Raw genomic sequence first — 17,854 nt, 5'->3', positions numbered from 1 at the left:
TCACCAAAATAAACATACTTGAATTGAGCCAATCACTAGTGAAGATCACAAAGATCTGTTATATGCTCAATACCGTGACTATTTTACAATCACTTCAGTCTGACAATAGACAGTAGGTGCAGGAGTAGGCGATTCGGCCCTTCTAGCCAGCACCGTCATTCACTGTGATCATGGCTGATCATACACAATCAGTACCCCGTTCCTGCCCTCTCCCCATATCCCTTGACCCCGCTATCTATAAGAGCTCTATCTAACTTTCTCTTGAATGCATCCAGAGACTTGGCCTCCACTGCCTTCTGGGGCAGAGCATTCCACAGATCCACCACTCTCTGGGTGAAAAAGTTTTTCCGCATCGCTGTTCTAAATGGCCTACCCCTTATTCTTAAACTGTGGCCTCTAGTTCTGGACTCACCCATCAGCGGGAACATGCTTCCTGCCTCCAGTGTGTCCATTCCCTTAATAATCTTATATGTTTCAATCAGATCCCCTCTCATCCTTCTAAATTCCAGTGTATTCAAGCCCAATCGCTCCAATCTTTTAACATATGACAGTCCCGCCATTCCGGGAATTAACCTTGTGAACCTACGCTGCACTCCCTCAATAGCAAGAATGTCCTTCCTCAAATTTGGAGACCAAAACTGCACACAATACTCCAGGTGGGGTCTCACCAGGGCCCTGTACAGCTGCAGAAGGACCTCTTTACTCCTATACTCAATTCCTCTTGTTATAAAGGCCAGCATGCCATTAGCTTTCTTCACTGCCTGCTGTACCTGCATGCTTGCCTTCATTGACTGATGCACAAGAACACCTAGATTTCGTTGTACTTCCCCTTTTCCTAACTTGACTCCATTTAGATAGTAATCTGCCTTCCTGTTCTTGCCACCAAAGTGGATAACCTCACATTTATCCACATTAAACTGCATCTGCCATACATTCCCCCACTCACCTAGCCTGTCCAAGTCACCCTGCATTCTCATAACATCCTCCTGACATTTCACACTGCCACCCAGCTTTGTGTCATCGGCAAATTTGCTAATGTTACTTTTAATCCCTTCATCTAAATCATTAATGTATATTGTAAACAGCTGCAGTCCCAGCACTGAACCTTGCGGTACCCCACTGGTCACAGCCTGCCATTCCGAAAGGGACCAGTTAATCGCTACTCTTTGTTTCCTGTCAGCCAGCCAATTTTCAATCCATGTCAGTACTCTGCCCCCAATACCATGTGCCCTAATTTTGCCCACTAATCTCCTATGCGGGACTTTATCGAAAGCTTTCTGAAAGTCCAGGTACACTACATCCACTGGCTCTCCCTTGTCCATTTTCATAGTTACAACCTCAAAAAACTCCAGAAGATTAGTCAAGCATTATTTTCTCTTCATAAATCCATGCTGACTCGGACTGATCCTTCTACTGCTATCCAAATGTGTCGTAATTTCCTCTTTTATAATTGACTCCAGCATCTTTCCCACCACTGACGTCAGATGGTCTATAATTCCGTTTTCTCTCTCCCTCCTTTCTTGAAAAGTGGGACAACATTAGCCACCCTCCAATCAGCAGGAACTGTTCCTGAATCTATAGAACATTGGAAAATGATTACCAATGCGTCCACGATTTTTAGAGCCACCTCTTTAAGTACCCTGGGATGCAGACCATCAGGTCCTGGGGACTTCTCAGCCTTCAGACTCAACAGTCTATCCAACACCGTTTCTTGCCTAATATAAATTTCCTTCAGTTCATCCTTTACCCTAGTTCCTTTGGCCACTATTACACCTGGGAGATGGTTTGTGTCTTCCCTAGTGAAAACAGATCCAAAGTACCTGTTCAACTTGTCTGCCATTTCCTTGTTCCCCATAATAAATTCACCCGTTTCTGTCTTCAATGGCCCAGTTTTGGTCTTAACTATTTTTTTTGCTATTCACATACCTAAAGAAGCTTTTACTATCCTCCTTTATATTCTTGGCTAGTTTACTTTCGTACCTCATTTTTTCTTGGCGTATTGCCTTTTTTGTTACCTTCTGTTGCTCTTTAAAAGCTTCCCAGTCCTCCGGTTTTCCGCTCCTCTTTGCTATGTTATACTTCTCTTTTATGTTTATACTGCCCTTTACTTCCCTCGTCAGCCACGGCCGCCCCTTACTCCCCTTAGGATCTTTCTTCCTCTTTGGAATGAACCGATCCTGCACCTTCTGCATTATTCCCAGAAATACCTGCCACTGTTGTTCCACTGTCTTCCTTGCTAGGGTATTGTTCCATTGAACTTTGACCAGCTCATCCCTCATAGCTCCATAGTTCCCTTTGTTCAACTGTAATACTGACACATCCGATTTTCCCTTCTCCTTCTCAAATTGTAGGTTAAAACATATCATATTATGGTCACTACCTCCTAATGGTTCCTTTACCTTGAGGTCCCTGATCAAATCTGGTTCATTGCACAACACTAAATCTAGAATTGTCTTCTCCCTGGCAGGCTCCAGAACAAGCTGTTCCAAGAATCCATCTCAGAGGCACTCCACAAACTCCCTTTCTTGGGGTCCAGTACCATCCTGATTCTCCCAGTCTACCTGCATGTTGAAATCCCCCATGACAACTGTATCATTACCTTTGCGACATGCCAATTTTAACTCTTCATTCAGCTTACACCCTACATCCAGACTGCTGTCTGGGGGCCTGCAGATAACTCCCATTAGGGTCTTTCTACCCCTAGAATTTCTCAGTTCTATCCATACTGACTCTACATCCCCTGATTCTATGTCCCCCCTCACAAGGGACTGAATATCATTCCTCACCAACACAGCCACCCCACCCCCTCTGCCAGTCAGTCTGTCCTTTCGATAAGATGTATATCCTTGAATATTCATTTCCGAGGCCCTGTCCGCTTGAAGCCATGTCTCTGTTATTCCCACAACATCGTACTTGCCAATTTCCAACTGAGCCTGAAGCTCATCTACTTTATTCCTTATACTTCGTGCATTCACGTATAATACTTTTAATTTGTTACTCCCCTCTCCTTTCATATCAATTCCTATTTCACTTGGCCATACTATATGATCTCTTCTTGAGCTTTCTACTCCATTGATCCTGTTGTCCTTTTTAACTTTTCTTATTTTCACTTTCCCTTTAACTCCATCCTTATACTTCCAGTTCATCCCCCCCCCCACCCCCCCACTACTTAGTTTAAACACATCTGTGTTGCAGTGGCAAACCTGTCTGCCAGAATGCTGGTCCCCCGCCTATTAAGGTGCAACCCGTCCCTTTTGTACAATTCATCCCTACCCCTAAACAGAACCCAGTGGTCCAAGAATGTAAATCCTTGCTTCCTGCACCAGTTCCTCAGCCACACATTCAGATCCATTATCTCCATGTTCCTGCCGTCTCCAGCACAAGGAACTGGAAGCAAACCAGAGATAACCACCCTGGAAGTCCTGCTTTTTGGCCTTCTTCCGAATTATCTGAAGTCCCGCTGCAGAATGTCCTTCCTCTTCTTCCTGATGTCATTTGTGCCGACATGCACTACCACTTCCGGCTGTTCACCTTCACCCTTGAAGATTCCCTGCAATCAGTCCATGATGTCCTGGATCCTAGCACCATGGAGGCAACACACCATCCTTAAATCTCGCCTGTTGCCGCAGAAACCCCTTTCCGTACCTCTTACTATGGAGTCCCCTACTACCACGGCTCTTCCTGATGTCTGACTCCTCGGCTCTGCTTCTGCACCAATTTTCGGCTCGCAGACCTGTCCGCCTCTCAGACTGGCAGTATCTTCTGTCCTGACAGCTTCCAAGAGGGTGAACCTGTTTACGAGAGGTACATCCCCTGGGGTCTCCTGTACTTCAAGCATCCTTTCCTTCCTCATCGTCGCCCCCTTTCTCTCTTCCGGTATCCTCGGTGTAACGAGCTCACTGTAGGTCCTGTCCAGAAAACTCTCGTTTTCGCGGATAAACCTGAGGTCATCCAGTTCTTTCTTCAGTGCTACAAAATGCTCCTTCAGAAGCTGAATCTGGACACACTTTCCACAGCTGTAGCAGCCGGGGGGCACCATCAGTGTCCCTGACCTCCCACATCATGCACGTAGCACACTGAATCAGCTTAGCGGTCATCTCTTCACCCTCTCCAATTGTGCCTGGCGTAGTCTCCTCCCTCAGCCTCCTCACCGAAGACTCTCGAGCCAAAGACTAGCACTTTTCACACCAGGCACTTCCCTTGAACAGTCTGAACAAATGATTTTCTGACCACTTTAGACTGTTCTCAACAACAGAAACTGATGTCCTATTTGGTTTACAAAGGAACTATCTATTTTCTGTGAAGTAATTTCTGTTAATTTTCAGATGAGCTTCTGTGCTGACTTGGTCATTCAGGTCACTGGAGTTCCAAAGCTATTTACTGTCTAGAATTATGCTTAAGCCATTCAATATGCAGTTGTTGTGCCAAGTCTGTTCCCAGGAAATTAGGTTTCCTAATTAAATGCAAATAAAGCCTCAGGGACAAGCACTTGCAGATGAACAGAGACCTGCTCAGTGGGACCAATAATTAGCACAAAAAATGTCACGCTTAAATTGCCTAAATAAGCAAGTGGAGCAGAAAGCTCACCGGCTAGCAACAAAACAACATATCTATTTAATGTTGAATTCGTATTCGTTTTTGTATCTTAGTTGTTTTTTTTTGCAGAATCTCGACTTTAGTAAAACATAAAAGAAGTAGTCACATGTCTTCACCAGCATCTTGCTGTTTCACAGCAGGTTTACAATTCCATATCTATTACCAGAACAGAATCCACACTTCCAATTGCGGAATGTTTGTTTCATCTTCCAAAAATAATTCTAATTCTAAGTGCTGCTTCTTGGGTCTGCATTGCTTAAAAGAGCTAACTTAGCATTTTCATACATGAATGCAGTTATTTTTGCCATACAGTAACTAGAATTGTTGAATATTCTAGCATTTTTTCTTTTAATTTCAGATTTCCATGATTTCCAGTATTTTCTTTTTTGGAAATTGAAATGCAATTTGTAAATTAATAAAAAATTACCCATTAGTAGAATTTCTTTCTGGATAAATTGGTTAAGAAACACTAATTTAAATTAACTGTTCACATTAAAAGTCAATTTCAAGTCTGACTTCTAGGTCTGATCGTTTAACCTGTAGTATGTGGTGCCTTTAATTTTTCATTACATCATGTTTTTTCTATATTCCTCTATGGGTTCCTGGCAGGTATCGTAAGCAATGTGATCTAAGGTTTTTTTTTGTTCCCAAGAATCATCCTGCAAGTCTACATGTGCTGAAAATCTAGTGTGGAGTGAGAACTGGCAAAGTGCAACAATCTTCGTTAAAAAGGCTTGGCACAGCTTGCATTGTGGACCATGAAAGAACAGCTGCATTTTTATTTATGATGTGGGTAATAAGGATAGGACAGCAAGATTGGAAGGGAGAAGTCTGCCCAATTAGTGAAAATAAAAAATTTAGTCTTCCTCTTCTTCTGGCTACAAGATCCCAAATATCTTTTGCCCATCTTCCAGTATTCCCTAAAGTGCATATTGTGGTGTCTGCATGAGTAGAAAATTCAATTTTCCCACCTCTTCTCTTTCCATAATTCCCATTAAACAGCGTAAGCTTAGCAACTTCTTTACTCAAGCTCTTTGATAGATCACCAAAAAAAGCAATCACTGGCCCATAGTTACATATCCCAAAAATCACTTGCAAACATTTAGCAATTGACCTAATTTCAGATAACTTCGTCAATGTAACGCCCTGAGAAAGGGCTCATTGCTAACTTAATGGCTTTTGTCGGCGAGAGATGAAGAGAGAGAAGATGCGAGTGAAGAGAGATGGTAGACCGCAGGACAGAGTGGACTTGGAGTGAAGGTTCGGGAATCGATAATGTTTGGAGGAGGTTGATGGGGAACGAATGGGACGGAAAATCGTGAGCCCCAATGTGCACATTAGACTGTTTCATTAAAATGTGCCCTTTTTCTTTTTGTTTTAGTTACATATGGTGTACTGTCTGAAATTTTGTAGTATGGATTTGTAACTGGGCAACACATCATGCAGCATCCACACAAACAAGATTTCTCAAGTTTGGCTGGGCCAGAGGCCGTCTTTCCTTAGACAAACACGCATGCTGGCTGAACCTGAAGATTACAATTGTGGGGGTATTGTTCGGGATTGATTTTGTTGGATGACTTGTGATTGCCCTGAGCATTGAACCAGTGGGTTGTGCATTTAAGTATGTGCTGGTATGGATGCTGCCGGGGTGGAGCGGTAGTGTACCTGCATGGGGTTACCAGTAACTAATGCATGTGTGTTGAGTGGGGTGGATATTCGGCCCTGGGATGAATTGTTAATTTGAATTTTGAGTACCATTAAAGTTGCTGGCAAAGTTACGATTGCAGGGCAGAAGTTTGATAAATTGGCGGGCTCAGACTAGTGCTGACGTAACAGCAGTGGAACTGCCCGCTTCTATCAGTGCCCCAGGTGAGGCGGGGCCATGGCTTGTCCATACTGTCATGGAGGAGGGAAGTGTAGCGGAGCGGGCTGAGTCAAAAGTCAAGCATCCTGTAGCTGGGGGCAGAGACTTCAAAGACAGGGTTCTATTGTTTGAGGAGTGAGGGGAAAGAGTGGTCAGATTTGGAATGTCTAATTAGACCCCATCCCCCAGTGAGGAGTGAGAGTTCTGAGTTGGCATCAGACCTTACCTCTCTGGCAAATAAGTGGCCCAGTGCACAGGCATAGGGTCCCCACCGGAAGCTAAGAATATTCTTTGGAATAACATCCATCCCCCGAGGGGGGAAGAGGAGAATGAAACTTGGGCAGAGCAGACCTCTCAGTTGCTAGATGAGTGGCAGTGCTCTGATGACATAAAGCAACAGAGATCGATTGAGAGTTTGAGGGGGCAGGCTGCTGACGTGGTGAGAGCTGTGAAAACTCAGTACCACTTAGCCAACACTGCCGATATCCTTGGAAGCATTAGAAAACGTATTTGGCACGACAGGGAGCCCAATGGGGTTTCAGAACATGTGGCAGGAGAAGGGGGGAGAAGCTTTCTGCCTACATTTTTCGGCCAGAAAGGCAGCTAAATTGCTTGCGGCACAGAGGTGGATCAGTTAAGAATGGACCAGATAGCCAGGGGTGCCCAGTCCCAGGACCTGATTGCTCGGGGTCTCTGGCTGTCTCGTTAGATGTGCCCCCTCCCTCTTTTGTTGAGCTGATCAAAGAGGTACGGGAGGAGAACATGTCGGAGGCACAGGAAGGCTCTGTCAGCAGGGTACAGTCCTCGGTAGTAGCCCCTTGTGGTGAAGTGACCACAGCTAGCCCAAACTGGGGGGGGGGGGTAAAGAAGATTGTGGCAGAGCCGAGAACTGAGATGTCCCAGGTGTTAACAGCGGGTCTGGACCCTGCGTATGATAGGTCTGGTAGAGGGGAGAACCCCTAAGGGGACCGACTTCGCAGAGGGCTGCCGGTGGCCGGGGTTCCGTGAGGAGGTGGGGAGAGTGGCCGGTATTGTCTGTTAAGCTGTGGTGAAGAGGAACAATTCAGGCAGGAGTGAGAGTAGTGGGAAGCCCCTTGGAGAGTGAGCCCTCGGGTACCCAAGCAGAGAGAGACATCGGGAAACTTAGAGAAGACCTAGTGAGGGAACGGTCTGGTGTCTCAGGGGGAACATGTTCCCAGCAATATATCAAGAAAACCCTGAGAGTGGAAGACCCTATTCCTGAAGGCTTAGTGGGACCATGCTCCAGTGTATTGCTTTAGTCGGCATTTATGCTAAAGCCACACTCGACATTGGGTCGCAGGTCACATTGTTGTACTGTTCGTTTTACAACCAGTATCTGAAGCATTTACCATTGACAACATTCAACATCTGGGGTCCTAGCTCGTGATTATCCATAAGGAGGTTATTTGTCAGTGAAACTGGAGTTCTCGAAGGCCGATATGGGAGTGTCTGAGGTCCTTGATACATTGGTGCTGGTTTGTCCAAACCCTGTTGAGAAGGGTGGCGTTTCATTTCTGGTGGGGAACAACACCCCTCTTGTGAGGAGGCTCATGGGGGCCTGAGAGAAGGCTTGGGAGAGTTGTCTAGGAACATTGTCTGCATACCTGGTGTTACAAGCTGCATTTGAGGAAAAGACTCCCAACCCTTCTCCCACTGAGTCAGGTGAAATCAGGGGGGGCTGTCTGTGGACAACCTGGGTTGCTGTGGGACTCTGCAAGGGATGAAGCAGGGCTTGGCCAAGGGACAGAGGGGTCAAAGATACAGGTAGACATGAGTGATAGGCCAGGGTAGGCCTCCCCCAGTAGACTAGAAGTACCCCCCAGTAGTGTCGGAACCTGAAGAGTTAGTTGACAGGGAACAGAGGTCTCAGAGAATTAGGAGACCACCAAATAGCAGCGGGAGAACGGAGTGTGGTCCCTACCGCTTTGGGAGCTATGTCACTGACTTTTACACCTGGGTTGGACTTTGTGTTTTGCAGGAAGGGTTGGCGAATTACCTCAAAGTCATGAGGACATGACTAAATATGGTGGAAAAGGGTTCACTGCTAACGTGATGGTTTCTCTGTATCTGTAGTGTTTGGGTTATGACTAGAGATAACGGGCTGTGGAATGTGCGCTGGCCAATGATGGGAGGTGTTTTTCTTTCTTATGTGCCCAAGAGAAGGAATTTCGCAGGCTTTTGTTGGTGAGAGAAGATGCAAGTGGAGAGAGTTGGTAGACCGAGGACGGAGTTGACTTGGAGTGAGGGTCCGGGAGTCAACGATGCTCGGAGGAGATCGATGGGGAACGAATGGACAGAAAATCAAGAGCTCCAACGTGCACATTAGACTGTTTCATTAAAAAGGACCTTTTTCCTCTTTCCTCTTTTCTTTACTAACCCTATGGTCAAATTAAGAATTATAAAGCTCAATTGTTTAACTGCATATGGTGTATTGTCTGATATTTTGTGGTATGGATTTGTAACTGAGCAACACGTCACGCAGCATCCACATGAACAAAATTTCTCAAATTTAGCTGGACTGAAGGCTGTCTTCCCCTAGAAAAACACATGCTGGCTGAACCTGAGGGTTACATCAGTAACGCAAACATGAGGAAATCTGCAGACACTTGAAATTCAAGCAACACCCACAAAATGCTGGTGGAACACAGCAGGCCAGGCAGCATCTATGAAGCACTGTTGACGTTTTGGGCCGAGACCCTTCGTCAGGACTAACTGAAAGAAAAGGACAGTTAGTCCTTTTTCAGTTTCTTAAACTTTCTTTCAGTTAGTGCTAATGAAGGGTCTCGGCCTGAAACGTCGACAGTGCTTCTTCCTGTAGATGCTGCCCGGCCTGCTACGTTCCACCAGCATTTTGTGTGGGTTGGTTACATCAATAATCTGGCTCAGGGATAAGTTACTGTCAAAGAGCACATTATACTCTGCTTGAAAGAGGCATGCGCCATAAATTGCCTAATGTTCCTTTATGTCACATTTTGGAATTTAGCGTTGCCCTCAGTTTTGAGCAATGAAATATGTGATGTAGTGATGGATTCAATCACTATAGCAGAAGGCAGTATAGCTTCATTGTAAAAAAGAACTATAAGATTGCTGTTCCATGCATAACTTATGCTGTCCACATTATTTCAATGGAACAAGGCATGCCCTAGACTAGATTTTTTTAATCCTATTCCAGCACTTGCATGCATCTTCAAATCCTTGTTATTTATTTTTCTCACCTCTAGTCCCACATCTTGCTTTTGCTACAAGAAATTTGTGGGGAATGCCCAATGGCTGGAATCTTTTCTTGGATTCAACAAGTAAAAGTGCAAATTTTACAGCTGAACACAGCAGCTAAAGCAGCAGAAATGGGACAAGAAACACACTGCCAGACTAATCATATGCTCCACTTTCGGCATCCTTTCTACATATGACTGGTCTTGCCCAGGAATGAGAGAAGAATTTAGTAAAACTAAACTAGCGCTAAAGACAAATAAAATGACAGCTGATTTCTGAAGAGGTAAATTACATTCACTCACTGATTTTGCACACGCTCACCTGAATGTCTTAAAATGCATTGAATATACTTTCAAAATAAATCAGATGAATGACCCAGAGTTAATCAGTACAAAATTTATTATAAACTGGGAGACAGTATTTAGAGTTATAGAGAAAAACAGCATGGCTACAATTCCTTCTGCCCAAAGAGTCCACGCTAACCATGGAGAAACTGCAAATTTAAATTACAGATCTATTCAATTATTTTTTAGCTGCTTTGGAGCAACTTCTGTTGCACTAAATAATGTGACCTTATATCTTTCTTTAAAATAAAACTGCCTTACAAGTTAACATGTTTTCCATACAATGTAAAATGGTCCCTCTACGTCATACCTCTTCTGTCAGTTTCATAGAAGACTGAAGGTTATAAAGGTTATATTTTCAGTTTCCAGATATAGTTTTAATTCCAAATTAGTTGGGAGAAAAATGGGTTAAATGCATTATGTAACCCAGGTTAATTAAACCCAAAAATGTAATGTTAGAAAGCTCCACCTGTGGAGGGATGAAAACAAGGTTTATTAAATTTTAAAATAAAAGAGAGAAATTGGGGAGAAAAGCTACGCGAGAACGAGGCTTGGCTGATGCACGCACGGATAAGCAAGAGTAATGTAGCAAACTATTAAAAACTAACTAAAGATATAAACTGTTAAAAGTAGAATTAGTAGTGAGTATCTCTACCTACTTACTTGAAAACCTCAGGGTGAAACCCCTAGGGGGAGACGATATCGATAAAAGATTTATTAAAGCTATGGCTATAACAAACAGCTATAGCAAGACAATTTTGGCAGAGACGAGTGTCCAAGATCTCTACCATGTAATGGAGAATTAGTTATGTTAAATCATACCAAAAGATTTGGAAAATTAAAACACTTTTATGGTTCCGAGTGTATAATTTGTGCGTGAAATACGTTCAGTAGCGTTGCAACTGACAAAAATTTGGAACTGAGAATGTGATATTGAGTTATTTGGATTAGAAATAGAATGCATTAGAATGCATATAAGAACTTACAGATTGCAATCCTGTTGTATATAGGTCATTTATTTTGTATAGATTTTGTGAATCAACTTTCCATGGATGACCAACTATTTCATCCAACGACCTAAGAAACAAGATGGCAAGCCACCCAAGACCGAAGAACCAGCGTGGAAACAAAATGTTTCAAGACATAGAGAATTTAATAGGGTTGGATGTATAAGTTTATTTTTCATTTGAAGGATCTGAATTTAATGAGATTTACGCTGTTTAAAGTTGTGATGATGGAGAATTAATCATGAAAGGAGTAAAGATATATATAAATTTTAAAAAACTCTTGGTTCAGCTTGCAGCTTAATCTAGGGGAAGACAGTCCTTGGCCCTACCAAACTTAAGAAATCTTGTCTGGGTGGATGCTGTGCAATGTGTCCCCAGTTACAAATCAGTACCATGAAATAACAAACAGTACACAATATGCAATTAAACAATTGAGCTTTATAATTCTTAATTTGACTATATGGTTGATAAAGAAAGCAAAAAAAGAGAAAGGCCCATTCTCACGAAACAGTCTAATGTACAACATTGGAGCTCACTGATAACGGTGTTTGTCCACCATTGACCTCTTCTGAGCGTTGCAGACCTTTGGACCCTTGCTCCAAGTCCACTCTGTCCAGTGGTCTACCAACTCTTTCCATTCATGTCTTCTCTCCTCATCTCTCCCTGGCAAAAAACTGTGAAATCCCTGCGCCCAGACCCACAAGAAAGAACAAAATCCCTCTCATTGGATAGCCCCACATTCCAAAGCATCGTTATCTCTAGTCATAACAAAAACATTGCTGCTACAGAGAAATCATTACATTAGCAATGAAAACTTACCTTTTAGGTTTGAATTTGTAGACATCCTGACCTGAAGTGAAACTGAAACTAACCATAATACTTGAGATTAGGAATTCAATTAGTTTCCTAACTAACTAGGGATAAGTAAAAAGGTTAGTCTGTAAACCTTTAAGTAGGGAATAACATAGATCTACTGAGAGAAATTGGAGTAATAAAGGTTATTCTAATAAAGCTCACTGATTCTAACTAAATAGAAATTTGTTTGTTGTTTAATATCTGAGATTTGGAACCTAAACAGAATGCTGAAATTTTGAATTGTTCTTACTCATGTAAATATTTTGTATATAGTGCTATTTTTATAAAATTTTACCCCCAGAAGTGTGTGTTTTCTATCCGCTGCCTGCTTCTGGTACCTAGAGCTTCTGATGGACTACTAGCACCTAGTGTAGTACTATCCAAATAGATTTTCTGATAAAGAGTGTGGCTGCCATTCACACAAAATAAGAAAAGCGCTATACAGGTGTTACACATACACGACTATAAATTATCACTTAAGTTTGGAATTCAGTTTAGTGGCCTAGTATAATGATCACCATGACTCTTGTTGAGGAAAGTATCAGGGACCTGATAAAACAGAACACAACTTTTCACCACAAAAAAAATCACCTAACTGCAGCATAGCAGCAGATTCTGCAACTGAGTGGTTGGATAATAAGGAGATCTAGAAATATTATAAAAGAAAGGGATATTTATTAAAAGAAACTTACAAGCTAAAAATATTAGATCTGCTATCTCAATTAGAAATTGGCATTTTGTAAAAATTTAGTCACAAGATGCAACCTTTGCTGACAAGGTCAGCATTTTCCTTGAACTGAATTAACTTCCTGACTATTTCAAAAGGCAGCTGATATTCACATTATGGGCTAGGTTGGGTAAGGGTAGTAATTTACTTTTTTTACAAATGGGCATCAGTGCAGTGGTTAGCCACCATTTGTAGTATTCGCATTATTTATTTTGATACACTGAATTTATTTTTATTGATTTCAAGCTAACAGCATGCTTCCAAAACCTATATGAATGTATTATATCACATTACATGACCTCTAAAAAAAATCAAAGTAGCTTCATGATTTTACAAGATCAAAAAACAGAAAATTCTTCAGTCGTTTAGTAAAGGTAATTGAATAACAAGAACAATAGGGAAGGTCAACATTTAATGCAATTACTTCTTATAGCAACAAAATGCAAAATATTAACTGCAGTGTAAGAACTTACACTTTTCTGTATTTAGTACTTGAGAAGCATACTGTATGTTCAATCACTGTTTATTAAAATGCATTAAAAAACCAAATCATACCAAAATCTGCAAAAGTAGATTGGCCAGTTTTCTTGGCATTTGGGGGTTGATTCACGGCATATGGATCAGAAGCTTTGGAAAAATTTCCATCCTGTTAGCAAGAAAATTTTTGAACAATTATTGAATTTCATGACACAGATGTGAAGCAATATTTAACTATGAGCAGTGTAGGAGTCAAATATCTGTTTTGCTACTGTATCCTGTGTTGTGTTTTTGTTATGTGCATTATGGTTATTTGCCATGTGGGTAGGGGCGTGGTAAAAGCAAAGATTTTAGTCACATACTCCTGCTTTGTTTGGGGCACTCAGAGCTAGAGACTGCTGGGTGTGATATCTTTCTGCTGACCGCTTAACTTTGCTTAATTCTGCTTAAATATATTTAATCTCATTAGTTTTAGTCTCATTAGTTTTATCATGTCAAGACTGCTTGATTTGCTAGCTTCTTAATAAAGGATCTAATACAATTCTTCAATTTGAACATTTTATTATTGGATTCTATGGAAGATGCATCAATCAGGATTAACCGCCCCCACCCCTGTGCCTAATCTCTATGCAGTATTGGTTTGTTCAAATAGTCGTTACGTTTTGTCAACTAAAAGATTTTGACAGTTACCCAAATGAACATCAGCATTTGAACATGTCAGTGAAATTAGAAGCAACATTGATAAGCCAGGAGCAGCTTGCCTCAAGTAATGAACTTTTGTTGATTTCATACTGGGTGTTTGAGGTTGGAACACAGTTCATCAATGGTCATTACTGACTGTATCCTCTATAGTGTGATGTTTGCCTAAGAGTTCATCACTTGGATCTATTGAAACGCTGAAATATTTTGATTGCTGACTTTTGAATTGAACGCTGTTTAAGCTGTTCATGCACTTGGAAAGCATCATGAGTCCCACAGCAAGGATATCTAAAGGCCAAAGCTTTACTGGAGGAGCATTTTGGTAATGAGCAGCAAATTGCAGCGGCCTATATGGAAAGGGCTTTTTCTTGGCCACATATCAAATCTGAAGATGTGAAAGCTCTTCAAGACCACAGTCTTTTCCATAGAGACTGTTGCAATGCCATGGAAGGAGTGCAGTACATGAGTGAGAGCTGCATATGCCTGCTAATATGTCAATTGTTGTAAAGGAATTGCCAATTATGAAAACCCTGAACATCCTCTACATAGCACCATCCAGAGACAGAGAAGCAGTTTCAGCGACAGGTTACTGTCGATGCAATGCTCCTCAGACAGGATGAAGAGGTCAATACTCCCCAATGCCATTAGGCTTTACAATTCAACTGCCAGGACTTAAGAACTTTTTTTTTAAAGCTATTATTAATGCTTTTTGAGTTAGTGATTTAGATGCATATCATATTATTACTGAGTTAAGTATTGTATGTAATGAGTTTTTGCTACAACAAGTGTATGGGACATTGGAAAAAATGTTGAATTTCCCCATGGGGATGAATAAAGTATCTATCTATCTATCTATATGTTTAGGGATAAATGGAGAATAGTGGCCTGTAAATTGCAAAAAAAAAGCACAACCATAAGATTACTTTCACGAACAGTACTGATTTTATTGAAAGGCAAGTAAAGATTGCTACACACCAAATATTTGGGAATATACAAAATGCTACATCACCGGCAGTAAGCAAAGGTGCAAACAAAACTAGTCACAAATTCATTCTAAAGCTAAAGAAGCAGCTTTGCCACCACGGTAACTACTGTGATAAGGAAAGCTAAAACTGAGCCGAGGACTACTGAAAGTGGTCTCATCAGCCAAATTGGCTTGTCAATTTTTCTAGGATGAACATACTTTGGATTCGTGTTCTCAGCTGGAGAAAAAGGTTCAAAATGAGAAGATTGCCTTCCTAAAAGCAAATGATGTCTGACGAAGGGTCTCGGCCCGAAACGTCAACAGTGCTTCTCCTTATAGATGCTGCCTGGCCTGCTGTGTTCCACCAGCATTTTGTGTGTGTTGTTTGAATTTCCAGCATCTGCAGATTTCCTTGTGTGATGTCTGCTTTGGTTATTTGGGTAGGATTGCAGGAAGTACCTTTCATGCAAGGTATAGGGTGGCAAGCATCCCAGCGTACTTTATATTCACTCTAACGGAATGGGTACAGAATCAAACACAGCAGTGAGTAACCCCCTGGTATTTAATGGTCTAATGGGGGCTGGTGATCATGATTGTAAACTTCCTACAATTCCAGTTCAGGTGAAGTCTAAAAAAGGTAGCAAAACAGTGTTGACTTATGCTTTCCTAGATCAAGTAAGTATAGCAGTGTTCTGTACAGAGAGCCTCATGAACAAGCTCAACCTGACAGAAAAAAGAGCACGCATTCTCTTATGCACTATGGGTCAAGGGAAGGTTGTGAGGATTGCTGTGGTTTCAGGATTTTAAGTGGCTGGCTTAGTGTAAACCACTGTGACCTACCTAGCATCTATATGCAGACAAGTATACTTGTCCACAAAGGGAACACTCCTCATCAGAGGGATCTTCAGGAATGGTCTCACCTGAAGCATACTCATTTGCCAGAAATTGAGCTGCTGATAGGGATGAATCTGCCTAAACCACTGAAGCCATTGCCAGTGATTTACAGTGTTAATGAGGGACTCTATGCAGTCAGAACAATATTGGGTAGGACTGCAAATGGACCATTGAAAGGAATCAGAATCAGCTTTAATATCACTGGCATGTCACTTAATTTGTTAACTTTGCAGCAGGAGTATAATGCAACCAGTGATAATATATAAAAACTAAATGTCAATTATAGTAAATATATTAAATAGATAAATCAAAAATAGTGCAAAAACAGAAATAATAAAGTGTGGTGGTGTTCATGGGTTCAATGTCCAGTTAGGAACTGGATGGTAGAGGAGAAGAGACTATGCTCTGCCAGAGCTAACAGTTAACAGGACTTCAGCTTTAAACTTGGATCAGCTTTGGCAGCAGCATTTCAATGTAGATTTCCCTGAATGCAGTCAGATTGAACAACCTGGCTTGTCAAGAGAAGATCACAAGTTCAAGGAGCTGGTAGCAAGTTGTGCAAAACTGGTGGATGGTCACTACCAGATCAGTTTACCTCTGATAAAGAAGGATATTAACATACTTAATAACAGAAAGATTTCTGAGTTACATAAATCTAAGGAAGAAGTACAAGAAAGATTTGTCATTTCACACTGACTACATAGCTTTCATAAAGGATGTAATCTCCAAAGGTTATGCTGAAGGACTGCCAGTAGAGGATATGGAACATAGTGATGGGAAAGTCTGGTCACAATGTTTATCATCCCAGAAAAGGGAAACTTCGTGTTGTGTTTGACTGTGAAGCATCTTTTCAAGGAACATCACTTGATGTTCAGTTGTTACAGGGACCTGATCTGACTAGTTCTTCGAATGCCAGATTCAGAAAAAACCCCATTAGTGATCATGGTGGATATTGAATCAATGCTACATCCATTTAAGGTGACAGTGGAAGATGCAGACCTACTCGGGTTTCTTTGGTGGCCTGATGATGATCTCAAACAAGATATGGTGCACTTTAGAATGGTGGTACATTTCTCTGCAACAAATTCATCACTGAATTGTGCCAATTTTGCTCTTAGGAAATGTGCAGAAGACAATGAAGAACAAATCAGCAGTGAAATGGTGAAAAAGGTTTTTCATTGCTTCTATCTTGATTACTGCCTGGTGTCAATGTCTTTTGACACCTTCTAGTCAAGATGGTGCCTGCATACAACACTCCTTCGGTCAACATCTTCTGGATAGAACATGAAACCATATGTTTCATGTCTTTTACGTTTGTTTTTCATCTTGAATGTGATTCTGGAACTGGTGGAGCCTGTGATTTGCAGTTTTGAGATAATTTAGGTGATCAGAACTAGTCAGATCAGGCCCCTGTAACAACTGAGTGATACTCCTTGAGAAGATGTTCCACATTTAAACACAACACAAAGCTTCACTTTTATGGGGTGATAAACATCGTGATGTGGAATATACCAGACCTTCCCATCACTATGTTCCAGATTCTCTGCTGGCACTCCTTCGGGATAACCTTTGGAGATGATGTCCTTCATGTAGCTAGTGTGAAATGACATATCTTTCTTGAACATCTTCCTTAGCTAGATTGAATTTAGGAGCAAGGAGGTTATGCTGCAACTTTACAGGGACTGGTGAGGCTGCACCTGGAGTTCTGCATGCAGTTCTGGTTTCCTTACTTGAGGAGAAAGTACTGGATTTGGAGGTGGTGCAGAGGAGGTTCACCAAGTTGATTCCAGAGATGAGGGGGTTAGACTATGAGGAGAGATTGAGTCGCCTGAGACTGATCTTCCTGGAGTTTAGAAGATTGAGGGGAGATCTTATAGAAACATAAAAATTATGAAAGGAATAGATAAGATATAGGCTGGAAAGTTGTTTCCATTGCTGGGTGAGACGAGAACTAGGGAATGTAGCCTCAAGATTCGAGGGAGTAAATTTAGGATGGAGATGAGGAGAAACTGGTTTTCCTAGAGGGTGGTGAATCTATGGAATTCTCTGCTCAATGAAGCAGTGGAGGCTACCTTAGTAAATATATTTAAGAGAAGGTTGGATAGATTTTTGCATAGTAGGGGAATTAAGTGTTATAGAGAAAAGGCAGGTCGGTGGAGGTAAGACCATGGTCAGATTAGCCACGATCTTATT

At 41.7% G+C, this 17,854-nt stretch overlaps 1 protein-coding gene across 2 annotated transcripts in view; it reads right to left on the bottom strand.

Annotated features, from left to right (window-relative positions):
* Positions 1-17,854, bottom strand: part of itfg1 (integrin alpha FG-GAP repeat containing 1) — a 264,103-nt gene that overhangs the window by 164,759 nt on the left and 81,490 nt on the right. For both annotated transcript variants that reach the window (XM_073070074.1, XM_073070075.1), the window contains exon 8: positions 13,183-13,273. In XM_073070074.1, coding sequence (XP_072926175.1) covers positions 13,183-13,273 — 91 coding nt within the window. The remainder of the gene's footprint in view (positions 1-13,182; positions 13,274-17,854) is intronic.

This window comes from Hemitrygon akajei, chromosome 17 (genome assembly GCF_048418815.1).
Source record: "Hemitrygon akajei chromosome 17, sHemAka1.3, whole genome shotgun sequence".
Lineage (NCBI taxonomy): Eukaryota > Metazoa > Chordata > Chondrichthyes > Myliobatiformes > Dasyatidae > Hemitrygon > Hemitrygon akajei.
The sequence above is the reverse complement of the archived record's forward strand: the minus strand, read 5'-3'. Positions and strand labels throughout refer to the sequence as shown.